This window comes from Otolemur garnettii, unplaced genomic scaffold (genome assembly GCF_000181295.1).
Source record: "Otolemur garnettii isolate 467f Iridium unplaced genomic scaffold, OtoGar3 scaffold00218, whole genome shotgun sequence".
In the NCBI taxonomy this organism is placed as follows: domain Eukaryota; kingdom Metazoa; phylum Chordata; class Mammalia; order Primates; family Galagidae; genus Otolemur; species Otolemur garnettii.
The window spans coordinates 1,741,066-1,753,412 of NW_003852613.1; the positions used below are offsets into that span (position 1 = coordinate 1,741,066).

The 12,347-nt window shown below is 59.2% G+C and overlaps 1 protein-coding gene across 1 annotated transcript in view; it reads left to right on the forward strand.

Annotated features, from left to right (window-relative positions):
- Window positions 1-5,756, forward strand: part of TBX1 (T-box 1) — a 7,213-nt gene extending 1,457 nt beyond the window's left edge. The window contains exons 2-8 of the mRNA XM_012812680.1: window positions 5-172; window positions 2,120-2,221; window positions 2,998-3,169; window positions 3,935-4,090; window positions 4,692-4,759; window positions 4,836-4,936; window positions 5,281-5,756. Coding sequence (XP_012668134.1) covers window positions 5-172; window positions 2,120-2,221; window positions 2,998-3,169; window positions 3,935-4,090; window positions 4,692-4,759; window positions 4,836-4,936; window positions 5,281-5,756 — 1,243 coding nt within the window. The remainder of the gene's footprint in view (window positions 1-4; window positions 173-2,119; window positions 2,222-2,997; window positions 3,170-3,934; window positions 4,091-4,691; window positions 4,760-4,835; window positions 4,937-5,280) is intronic.
- The last annotated feature ends 6,591 nt before the right edge of the window (window positions 5,757-12,347 follow it).

Below are 12,347 nucleotides of genomic sequence, written 5' to 3' on the forward strand. Positions count from 1 at the left end.
CCAGCTCCGCCGCCGAGCCCGAGGGCCCCGGGGCCAGCTGCGCGGCCGCCGCCAAGGCGCCGGTGAAGAAGAACGCGAAGGTGGCCAGTGTGAGCGTGCAGCTGGAGATGAAGGCGCTCTGGGACGAGTTCAACCAGCTGGGCACCGAGATGATCGTCACCAAGGCCGGCAGGTCAGGGACCCCCTCCGCGCGACCCTCCCCACGTGCGGCCACTGTTGGGCCACGGGGCCTTGGCCGGATCCGCGCAAGTGGGGCCGAGGAGCTGGGTGTGGGGCGCGGCCCGGCCACCTGCAGGCCCTTCTCGGTCCTGCCGCCTCCTTCGCTCTCCACGGTCCCGGCTCCGGCGACAGCCTCTTGACGCGCCCCTCTTAACACTCCCCCACCCTGCGCCTAGGCAGGAGGGGATTGCGCTGGGGCTGGGCGGCCAGAGAGGAGCCTCGTGGGAAGGCCCGGCCGACCCGCAGGACGCCGCGCACGGGGACCCGGCCGGCTCAGAGCGCACCCGGCTGGGAGCGGGCAGCGGCGTCCAAGGGGCCTCCCGCCGCGCCGGCTCCTGGTAGATCCTACCTCTAAGGAAACTCCCGTTTGGGTTCCGGAGTACATTTTATGCGGGCAAGATAAAGAGCAGCACTCTGGGAATTGGACAATTTTAGGAGGAAATTAGGACCCTAAAAACAGTGCTCTGTTCAGCGGAGGTTGCCGCGGAAGGCGTTTTCAGCCTACGTTTCAGGTAGCTGTGGGGCCTGGCTCCCGGACATGCGCCCGCCTGCCATGGGCCTGTATTTGTTGTAAGGGCCGAGAGAGAAAGGGAGCAAGTTTTGCCGACGTCCCCAATTTGACCAGCAGACAAAGGCGGGTGCTGGGTTCTGTCTAACGTACACACCAGTTCGTGTCCGCATAACCAAGGGGAGCTCAGGGCCTGTTTGCAAAGTTCTCTTTCTTGGTTTCTGTTTCTCTGCCGCAGCTGTCCGCCCTGGGGAACCAGGGGCCTTTGCCTGGCTCCAGCCTTGGATGGTTTCTCCAGGCTCTCCTGGCTGTCCCTGGGCACATGAGCCCTCCTGAGGACAGGGGCAGCTCGGCCTCCAGTCCCAGCCACCCCAGCAAGGGCCTTGTTGGCGCCAGCTTTCACCCCAGGACACTCTGCAGTACCTTCCCAACTGCAGAGGCTTTGAGTAGGGGTGGCAGGAGGCCTGTGGGGAGGACTGGCTCCTGGCCTGTGCCTTCTGCCCACTGCCTGCACTGAGCTGCCTGTGAGGAGAGGCGGTGAGGAAGGCAACTGGGGGCCAAGTCTCACGTGTTGTCCTCCAAGGTCCAGTGGCCGGTACTGCTGATAGGGTGGGGAAGGCCAGCCTGAGGCCAACAGCCCATCTAGGAGCTGCACAATGTCTTTTCAAGAGCCTTCAGTCACCAAGTCAGGGTCCAGAGGAAGAGAGGCTTGGGGAGCTGTGCAAGCACAGGCCAGGTCCACCTCGGGAAGCTAGCTGTGTCTTGGGGGAAGCGGGAACTTGCCTGTGTCCCGAGAAATGTGCGGAGACCCCAGTGTGGAGCCAGGGCCTGAGAGTCAGAGGTTGTGGGCTCTAAGGCCCTGGCTTCCTTAGAGGGACTGGGGAGCATTCGCAGACCCAGCTGAAAGGGCAATGGGGACACCGTACACGGAAGACCCAGTTTCACTTTGTTGGAGCCGGGGAGCTGCTTTCACCTAGAGCTAGAGAGGCTCGGTTGGCGAGTGCATCTTGGGCGCCCAGCTGCTGGTGGAGGCTAGGTTTAGGAGACCAAAAGATCGGCAAGGGCCAGGCCGGGGTTATGCAGGCAAAGTAAGCAGAGGTCAGTCGGGGCACCAAGGCTGGGGTCTAGTCTGAGCTAGCCACTTTTGTTTCAAAAATAGGACTAGGAGGTCACCCTCTCTGCTAGGCCTGGCAGTTGAGCAGGGCCTACTCTGGTTATAGCTTTAGCAGGCTGAGCGAGTAGGGTGGGGGTGAAACTCACAGCCTGGGCTCATTCTGAAACCCACTAAGGCTGGCAGGAAGGGCCTAGTTGGGGTTCCACCAGTCCCTGGGCAGGTCGGAAAGGGGGTCACCGTGGCCCATGGGAGGTGACCTGAGGCCTTACCGACCCCAGGCGAATGTTCCCCACGTTCCAAGTGAAGCTCTTCGGCATGGACCCAATGGCCGACTACATGCTGCTCATGGACTTTGTGCCAGTGGACGACAAGCGATATCGGTGAGTGAGCCCTCAGAGCCACTTGGGCCTGCCCTGTGCACGCAGGAGGGTGCCCTGGGAAGTGCTGGCAGCCAACTCCCAGGGCCCACACCATGAAGTCTGCAGGTCATCCCAGGCACCTGCTACCCTGTCTCTCCAAACTGGTGACCTGCTCCCTCTCCTCAGCTGTCTAACTCCAGACCCCCACACCAGGAGGTCACAAAGGCTGGGAGGCCGGTGTGCCAAGTATGCAGCATCCATTTCTTCTTGTCCTTCTCTCCCAGGAGCCAAGCTTGAGTGCCTCGTCCCCTTCCCCCATCCCCAGGGTCCTAGAGCTAGGCCGGAAAGGTGGGGTGGCCGGGAGAGATTACGCAGGGCGGGCCTCAACCACCCGGACAATTAACAGCAATTAATAAAGGAACGTGGGCTGCCCTGTGCCAGCGGCCACAGGCGAGGCCAAATCTGGGCTTCTGGGCTCCTGTCACCCAAGCACCCACCCAGGGACCAGACTGTGGACCCGCATGGTGCGAAAGAAGGGGGAGCCCCTCCTCCGCTCTCTCTGCCCCAACCAGTACTGGACTTGCCACTCCTCCTTTTCTTGTATTGGGGGCCAGGGCAGTTTTCTGGTTTTTCCACAATCCCCAAAGATAAACTCCCAGCCTTGTGGGGTCACAGGTCTCCATCTCACAGGTGGGGAGACTCCTCAGAGGGACATTTGGGGTTCACCCAGCATGTGGAGGGCAGGGCCCTCTGAGCTCCCCCTCCTGTGGAGTGACCCCCTCCTCGTGCCACTCTAGGTACGCCTTCCACAGCTCCTCCTGGCTGGTGGCTGGGAAGGCAGACCCGGCCACACCAGGCCGCGTGCACTACCACCCAGACTCGCCTGCGAAGGGCGCGCAGTGGATGAAGCAAATCGTGTCCTTTGACAAGCTCAAGCTGACCAACAACCTGCTGGACGACAATGGCCACGTGAGCAGCACAGTCCTCCCCGGGCTTCCCAGCTGTCCCTGGGTGCAGGCACTCTGGCGTCCCTGCAGGCTGGCCGGAGGTGGAAGCAGAGTTTGGGCAGTGCTACAGATGAGGGCCAGACTAGGAGATCAGGCTTCTTGTCAAAGGTCACACGGCCCAGGCCTTGCCTGAGAGAGGGGTCACCCTCCCCTTGCTGTAGTTCTGATCTTATGCGGAAGGCTTTTTTAACTGACAGGCTTGGGGCCATGCTTAGGGGCAGGAGGCTTTTTTTTTTGAGACGGAGCCTCAAGCTATCCCCCTGGGTAGAGTGCCATGGCATCACGCTCACAGCAACCTCCAACTCCTGGGCTCAAGCGAGTCTCCTGCCTCCGCCTCCCAAGTAGCTGGGACCACAGGCGCCCGCCACAACGCCTGGCCATTTTTTGGTTGCAGCCATCATGGTTGTTTGGCGGGCCCGGGCTGGGGATTTGAACCCGCCACCTTAGGTGTATGTGGCTGGCGCCTTAGCTGCTTTAGCCACAGGCGCCGAGCGGGGGCAGGAGGCTTTAAGGAGTCCAGCAAGTGAGGCTTGAAGCTTCCTTGCTGCAAGGGTCCAGGACTTAAGGTGGGACTTTCCTGGCATCCCCAGTGGGGTCCAGCCTCATCTCAGGAGTAAAGGGTTTTGCCTGTCTTACTCAGAAGTGCATTGCCTACTCAGACCTCGGCTCCAACCACAGCCCCCAGCTCAGTACTTCCACCGGAGCTGGTGCCCACCTTCTCTTCCAGATCATTCTCAACTCCATGCACAGATACCAGCCCCGCTTCCACGTGGTCTTTGTGGACCCTCGCAAAGACAGTGAAAAGTATGCTGAGGAGAACTTCAAAACCTTTGTGTTTGAGGAGACAAGGTTCACAGCGGTCACTGCCTACCAGAACCACCGGGTGAGGGCCTGCAGGGGGGCCCTGGGGACCCGCAAATTCATCATTTTGGGGAAAGAGGGTACAATTCAGTTGCTTCCGGAGGGCTGGAGGGTTTGGACCTGAGGGCCCTGGGTCCCATTTGGAGCCCCACCCGCAAGGACCTGAAGCCACCCTCCCTCCTGTGGCAGACTGGCCCAGCCTCCTATCAGTTTGACCTCCCCAGCAGCAACTGTCACTGCGGCCTGAAAGTTTGTTTTCCAGACCATTCCGGAAACTCCTCATCAGGGCCTGATCTGAGATTTACCCAAATTCCTAGGGCACCCGAGGTGGGGGGAGAGAGCAGAGGTGACCACATTCCTAGCCCAGCCAGGGGCACCGGGGCTCCATCTCCATTCAACTGGGGGCACTAGAGGAATCCCCCAGTGAGAGAGGAGGCTCCAGAGCCCCCACTGCAGTAGGGAGACACAGCCCGCGTGGGGGAGGGAGCCGACAGGGCTGGTTCTTGTTGGGGCAGCGGGGAGAGGTCCTGGGTAGGTGAGCTAACGCTCCGCCGTGCTGCGCTGAGGTCTGTGGCCCTGGGCTTCAGGGCTCCAGCTGTTGGCTCACTACAGCTTCCCTGCAGATCACACAGCTCAAGATTGCCAGCAACCCCTTCGCCAAAGGCTTCCGGGACTGCGACCCTGAGGACTGGTGAGTGTCCTCTAAGGAGAAAGAGCGCCCGGGCCTCTGGCGGAGCGTGCCGCCCTGACTCGCCTCCCTCCCGCAGGCCCCGGAACCACCGGCCTGGCGCGCTGCCGCTCATGAGCGCCTTCGCGCGCTCGCGGAACCCCGTGGCCTCCCCCACGCAGCCCAACGGCGCGGAGAAAGGTAGGGCCGGGGTCGTAGGATCCGGGTCTCGGCCCTGCGCGGGCTCCATCCCGGGCCCGGGGCCCCGCCCGACCCCACCTGCGCCCCTGGGGCGCTTACGGCCTTCCCAACGGTTGCACAACGGCCGTGGCGGCAGGCAAGCGCTCACTCGCCGGCCCGGCCCGACGGCTGCGCCCCGCCCGCCGCTGCAGCCAGCGGAGGGGCGCGGGACCCTGGGGAGGGCGCCGGGTCTCGGGAAGGCTCGCGCCGAAGGGTCGGGGACACAGCTGAGTGCAGCCTCTCGTGCGTTGGCGGGTCTCCTCCGAAGTCCTGGCCGGCCGCGCTCACTCCAGCCCTCCTCGCAGACGCGGCCGAGGCCCGGCGAGAATTCGAGCGCGACGCCAGCGGCCCGGCGGTGCTCGGGGACCCGGTGCCCCCGCCGCAGCTGCTGGCCCGGGTGCTGAGCCCCGCGCTGCCCGGGGCCGGCAGCGCAGGCGGTCTGATGCCGCTGCCCGGCACACCCGGAGGCCGGCCCAGCCCCCCGCACCCCGAGCTGCGTCTGGAGGCGCCCGGCGCGTCGGAGCCGCTTCATCACCACTCCTACAAGTACCCGGCCACCGCTTACGACCACTACCTCGGGGCCAAGAGCCGCCCGGCGCCCTACCCGCTGCCCGGTCTGCGCGGCCACGGCTACCATCCGCACGCGCACCCGCACCACCACCACCATCCCGCCATGAGCCCGGCGGCCGCCGCCGCCGCCGCTGCTGCCCCCGCCGCCGCCAATATGTACTCGTCGGCTGGGGCTGCACCGCCGGGCTCCTACGACTACTGCCCCAGATAACGGGGCGAGCTCTCCGCCCGGCCGCACGGCGCCCAGGGCCGGCGAAGACACGTGTCCCCTGCCCTGGGGGCGCTGCGGGTTGCTGTCCCGCAGCTAGGAAGCCAGACTGGCCCTCCATCCCTTGCCCCGAAGGCTGTCGAAGTATCCGGTTCCCTAGTCCCCGGAGCTGCTGGGATCCGTCTCCAGCCCCAGAGCCGTGGGGTCCCCGCCCGCCAGTGCCAAAGCGCCCGGTCAGAGTCGGAAGGAAGTGGTATTTATTATTCTCCGAGACTGCGTTGCCCGCGGTCCGCCGGCAGTGGCAGTGTAGACTCCCCGAGAGCCGCGCCAGGAGGCGGTGTAGATACGTGTAGATACTGTAGATACCGGGCCGGCATCGTCTCGATAAACGGTTTCGTTCTTTTGGAAGCTCTTGCGTTTCCATTTATTTTGCGCCCAGTTAGAGCGCTGCTGGGGGATCTCGGGACAACTGGGGGACTCAGGGTTTCCCGGGCCCAATTCCAGCAGGCAGTGCTGTTCCCCAGCGCTTGCGTCCCCCTTTGAGGCTGCTCCCACTTCACCTCCCCTCCACCTCCCTGCTGCATCCTGGCCCCCCAGGCTGGAGGACCATCCTCAGGTGTGCCTTCTGCCTTTATATCTGCAGTTGTTGCCCTTCTTTTTTGAATCGTCGTAGCTCCCAGCAGCTTCAATATCTCCAGCTCAGCCTTAGCCTCCCAGAGTGCTAGGATTACAGGCAGTGCCCAGCCTGCTGTTGTCACTGTTTTAAGACCAGGTCCTGTGCCCTGACTGGTTTTGGGGACAGGCTCTTCCTGCGTGCTTTTTCAGGGAAGCTGGAGATGATGGGTCAGGGCTGGGAGGGAGAGGAGCCCTGAGAGCCATGGGACTGTGAAGACAGGCAGCTCTGTTCCTGAAGCGTTTCCCCTGGCCTCGCCTAGCCCAGGCCTGCATTTTCCCCCTGTTTGTTGACTTTATTTGCTCTGAGTGTCCCTATGGAGTGACCCTAACTGGAGGGGACAATGACCGTGGTGATGAGTCATCCTGAAACCTGTGTATGAAGCATTTTCCCCAGGCCAGGTGGCTTAGGGACCTCTCGCCATTAACTCAACACCAGGGATGCAGCCAAAGGAACCCTTTGATGCCTCCCTTCCTGAGTGCAGGCAGGAAAGGCTGACAGCCTGTCAACATCAGGGCTAACTCAGAGAGAGATGAACGGGAAATGCACGTGGCTGAAATTCTGTTACCCACCTTCCGTGACTGTCCCAGTGTGCTTGTGGCAACTGCTGCCTTTTAGGCCTCCTGGCTCATTGCTCCTGAGTGACAGTGGTGGCCTGGGTGCCTTCTCTCTGAGGGCATGCCCAGGCACTTCCAGATGTTAACTCTGGACCTGACCTATTTTTCCTGGATGTGTTCATACTCCAGTAGGAAGAAGTGACCAAAGGCTTAGCAATTGAATGGGGGGAACTGTTCCCAGAGGCCAGTCTAGGAAGGGAGAGCCCACCCAAAGCCTCCCAGGACGTTTAGCACCAGGACATGAAGACTAGCACCATGGTCTTCATGGTGCTAGCATCTGCCTGAATGACCAGCAGGCTGCAAGGACACAGCCTGAAGAGCACAACTCTAGGTGCAGTTGTGGATGGTTCCCAGCCACCCTGGCCGTAAATTTCCCTTTGGTCAGCTGCAGGTGACAGTGGGATCCCTACTTGGGACAACCTGTTATGCATTTGCATCACGCCTGCTTTGTCATAGGAGGCCAGGGGTGCCCTGTGCCTGGGGAGTGACAGGCTGGGGCTTGCACTGCAGTGGACACTAGGGACATCTCAGGCCTCCATCTTTCCTCTCAGAGTGCAGCCATCCTGCACTGTCAACACCCAGGGTTGACACCATTAGACATAGCCGCCTTAGTTATGTTCAAGCTAAAGCAAGTAGAAACCCCTGAAGGAAATTGGAACCCCATGTTTGTAAGTGTGAGGAAGGAACATGCAGGGACCCTGGGTGTGCAGCTTGCTGGCCTTGTACAGATGTCCCCTTTCCGTCGTGATGACCAGAAGAAGTGGTCCACCAGGGTCACGACAAGGCACACAAGGCCATTTACATTTTGACCAATTAGAGTTTAAACACTCAGGTCCTCACTGGCCTTTTCCAAGTACTGGAGGGCTTGTGAGCTGTAGATCATCACAGTGGCTGCAGATCATCACAGTGGCTGCTGCCAAGGAGAGTGTTCTCTGTGATGGAGGACAGGGCCCAGAGGTGTATCTGCCAACAGCTCATTACTGACAGCGCACAGTGAAACATTGGGGGGGAGCTTCCACTCTGCCCTGTGCTTGCAAGCCCCACCCACACCATCTACCATCTGTCATGCACTCACTGGTTGTAGACCCCATGGTGCTGACATTCTTGTGAGCAGCCACCTCTGGACCCTCCTAAGAACTGGTTTCCATTGGCTTCTGTTCTGTAACTGCTATGGCCTGACTATGTCCCCCCAAATTCTTAAGTTGAAATAATCACCCCCAAGGTGGTAGTGTCAGCATGAAGCCCTCATGAATGGGCCCCCGGGCTGGGCCTAGTGGCTCATGCCTATAATGCCAGCACTCTGGTAGGCTGATGTGAGTGGATTGCTTGAGGCTAGGAGTTCAAGACCAGCCTGAGCAAGAGTGAGACCTTGTCTCTATTAAAAATAGAAAAATTAGCCAGGCAGAGTGTTTTGTGCTTGCAGTCTCAGCTACTTGGAGGCTGAGGCAGGAGGATCACTTGAGCCCAGGAGTTCAAAACCAGCCTGTGCAACATAGACTCCAACTTTACAAAAAATGTTAAAACTTTGCATGGTGGTGTGTGCCTGTAATCCCAGCTTCATGGAAGGTTAAGGTGGGAGGATTGTCTAGCTCAGAGTTCAAGGTTGCAGTGAACTGTGATGGCACCACCACATTCCAGCCTGGGGAACAGAGTGAGACCTTGTCAAATAAGTTAGAGCTATTGATAGATAGTTAGGACCCTCATGCCTTTGGGCATGTGAGGACACAGAGAGAACTACTGCTGCCATCTGTGCACCCTGCAGCCTGCAGCAGCTCTCAGCAGAACCAGGCCTGGTTGCCATGCTGCTCTCAGACTTCCAGCCTCCAGAACTGTAAGAGCTGTGAGAAATAAATTGCTGTTGTTTATAAGCCACCCAGTCTATAGCATTTAGTTATCCTGCTCATGCCAACAGTGGCCATCCTTGATTCCTTCCCCTTCACCTAAGGTTCCTCTGCCAATGAGCCTGCTCTGCCCCTCTATGACCAGCAATGCCACCCAGGGGTTTCATCCCATCTGCTGTCTCCTCCTGGGTTCACCCCTTTCCCTGCCTCCCCAACAACCTCCTCCGGGTTCCCCCAGCCTGTTCAGAAGCCCCATTACCCTCCCCTAGCCTGGCTCCAGCTGTCCAACTGGGACTTAGGATAAGGGCTAGAGTCCCCAGACCCTTCTAAAACAATACAGGTGTAACATTGGAAATAGATAAGCTCTTGACTAAGTGGGGGCAAGGGGCTGTCCGTGCATGCTTCAGCCCTTGGGGCCGCAGGCATGCAGTTGCAAGACCCTATGGTAGCCCTGCTCCCTATTTTCTGAAGATGAAACCAGGCCCAGAACCACACGGGGCCCCCAAACCAGTCCCTTTGTCTAAGGGAGGCCTGGAAACTCTGCATTGCTGGGAGAGGCTGGTCACACACATCTGTCCCAGGGTGGGGATTTGGGGTGCAGAGGCAGGACTGTTATTCAGCTATGGGAAGAGGGGAGTCTACTGGGTGGTGCCTCCAGCTGCAGAGGGAAAGGAGATCCTGGCGTCCTGGGCTCTGGTGCCACCCCAGGGTATGCCCTGCAGCTGGGGAAGCCCATGGAGTGTGTGGGACCCTGTGATGATAGTTGTGTGAGGCCGAGGCACTGGGCTCCGGGTGTGCCGCAGATCAAAGCACCCCTCACACTGGAGACTTCCACGTGGCCATGGCTGTAGGGGCAGAGCCAGCAGAGCCCCTTGCTGGTGGACAGAGGTGGTGGCCACCGAGCTGCTTCAAGGATGAAAGGGGTGACTGGGGGGGGGGCAGTACAGCCCAAGCAAGAGCAGGGCACCAGGGAGAGCACAAGACTGTGTCCTAGGGTCCCTGTGCCTCAGATGCCCCCTCAGGCTGTGGTGCTGACCACTGCCCTGTGCAGGAAACCCTCTGGGAACAGTGAAGGCCCTCATGAGCTGTTCATCATACATCTCCTCCTGTGGGTTCCAGAAAGGCTGAGTGCTTTTCTAGGGCCCTATCCTGCCCCTTCCTACTCACCGAGCCCTTTTGTACCTCAAGCCCCCTCTGCATCCACCCTGGGCCCAGCCACGAAGCAGGTGTGGACATAGCCCCTCTGCCCGGTGTGGTAGCACCCAACCCTGGTGAGGGCAGGATGGGACTTTTTCCTGGTGCTACCTCACACATTTTCTGTGTTTAAAAAAACACAAATTGTGCCTTTGATTCAATTCCCTTTCCTGCTTGTTGTACTACTTCAAACCAGATGGGTTCATAAGACTGAACTCTGGAGACTCAATGTCTCTCTTTAACTGCTGCCAGGTCTGTGTGTGGGGAACAGCAGAACCAAAGGTATTTTGTTAAAAGCAGCCCACATGGGGGAGAAGCTTAGGTTTTAATAGCAGTAATTAAATTATCTTCTTAATTATAAAGAGGCATGGCATTGTCAACATCCTTTATCTATCAGCTTCCAATTGTGCAGAGTAAGCACGTAATCCCTCCGGCTTCCTCTGCTCCCCGGCCAGCCCAGCCCTCCTGCATCGCCCCATTTCACTGACTCCCAGATGCACTGGTATTTTTTCCTTCACAGTTTGGCATCTCGGAAGTTGAGACATGTTTTAATCATAGGGGGATCTCAGCCTAGCTAGAGGGCTCTTTACTTGGCTGTACATGACATCACGGTAAAGCTGCAGAGCTGCTTCAAGGATGAAAAGGGGTGACCCTGGAGGTGCAGTACAGCCCAAGCAAGAGCAGGGGCACCAAGGGAGAGCACGTGGCCTGTGTTCCAGGGACCCTGTGTCTCCGATGCCCCCTCAGGCTCAGATGCTCCCATTCATGAGGGGCCCCCGGTGGAGAACATGTCTGTGGGCTCCCTGGGGCCTGGGGCAGTGCTGGGTGCTGGCATCATGCCCTGGGAGACATTCTTGCAAATGGGCTTCTCTGTCTTCAGTCCCCACGTGGTGCTGCCCTTCTAGGACTTGGCTCTGCCTACACACACCTGTCCCCTCCTCTGCCTCCTCATCAGCATTCTGGCCCCAATTCCTCTTAACACTTTCTCCACACTTCTGATCCCACCCCTCATCCAGAACACATTTTCTAGATTCCTCCCAAGATAGCTTCTCCTGTGATGTCGCACACAGCAACAGTAATGATGGCTGCCACGTCCCCTGAGGCTCCCCAGGCTGTGGTTTGAAACTTTACTATCAGGCAGGGAGGGCATCCCCTACCCCCAGGGTGGGAGCTGCTGGCTAGCACACTTCCCCACCCCTCCTCTGTGACCCAGGGTTGCCAAGGGATCCTGACCCCTTCCCTGTCCCTGAGGCTGTGGCTCTGCAGAGGCCGAGGCTGCACAGGAAGCTGCCCACCTAGCAGTGTCACTGTTCATCTGCAGATTTGGGGCTGTGCGAGCACGCCTGCTAGGCTGAGGCAAAATATGGAAGTAGCCACTTACCGGAGAATAATCACCTTTCTAGTAACAATTAAGATGCAGCTGACTGATCTGAAAGTGCTGCCTGCTGGGCCCAAGTCTCCTGGAAGAGCCTGCAGGGTCTGAGCTTTGGGCATAGGGTTGCGCTTGGGCCCTGCAGGGGGGTCCTGGTAGGGAGTGGGCTGCTGGGAGTACCTAGGCACCAGCAGGCCACACACCTACCCAGGCTTCCCTGCTGTGCCAGTGGGTAGACACCCATAGCCCCACACACTGATCACTAGGGTAGCAGGCACTGGAAAGGATGCCCAGTTGTGAGAGGGGAGTTGTAATCATGGAAACATTTTGTGGAAGCCCCTCCTGTTTGGCTGGGTGGTCCTCCCAGGCTCCGATGGCCAAGCCCACCCTCCCTCTGGGTGGCCAGCTGGGGAACCCATTTCTAGGCAGGGCCCAGGACCACAGGCACCATCCTGTCGGAGGACACTAGATGGCCCATCCCTGCCAGGGAAGATTGCTACAGGGCTGGCCCCAGCTGCCACTGTCACTTCCCTGCCCCCACCTGGTCTCCTGAGTCTCCAGGCCTTGTGGGGTCCTGCTCCTGTGACAGGTGGGCTGCAGGAAAGGGAGTGGTCTCAGGGAAGGACGCGCAGCCTCCTTCCTTAAGCTGGAGAGGCTGATATGCTTCACAATCCCCCCCAGATCCCCCTAACATCAGCCACTGGGTTACTCTCAGGTAGACATCAGCTGTCACCCTGCACACATGTGGAGAGAAATCTGTTTCTGCAAGAAACCTTGTCACAGAAAATGATTCGGAATGAATATAAAACCTGGATCGAGCCACAACGAGATATTTCATTCATTAGGGTAGTTATCATTAAAAACAAAAACAGAAAACAAGTGTTGGCAAGGATGTGG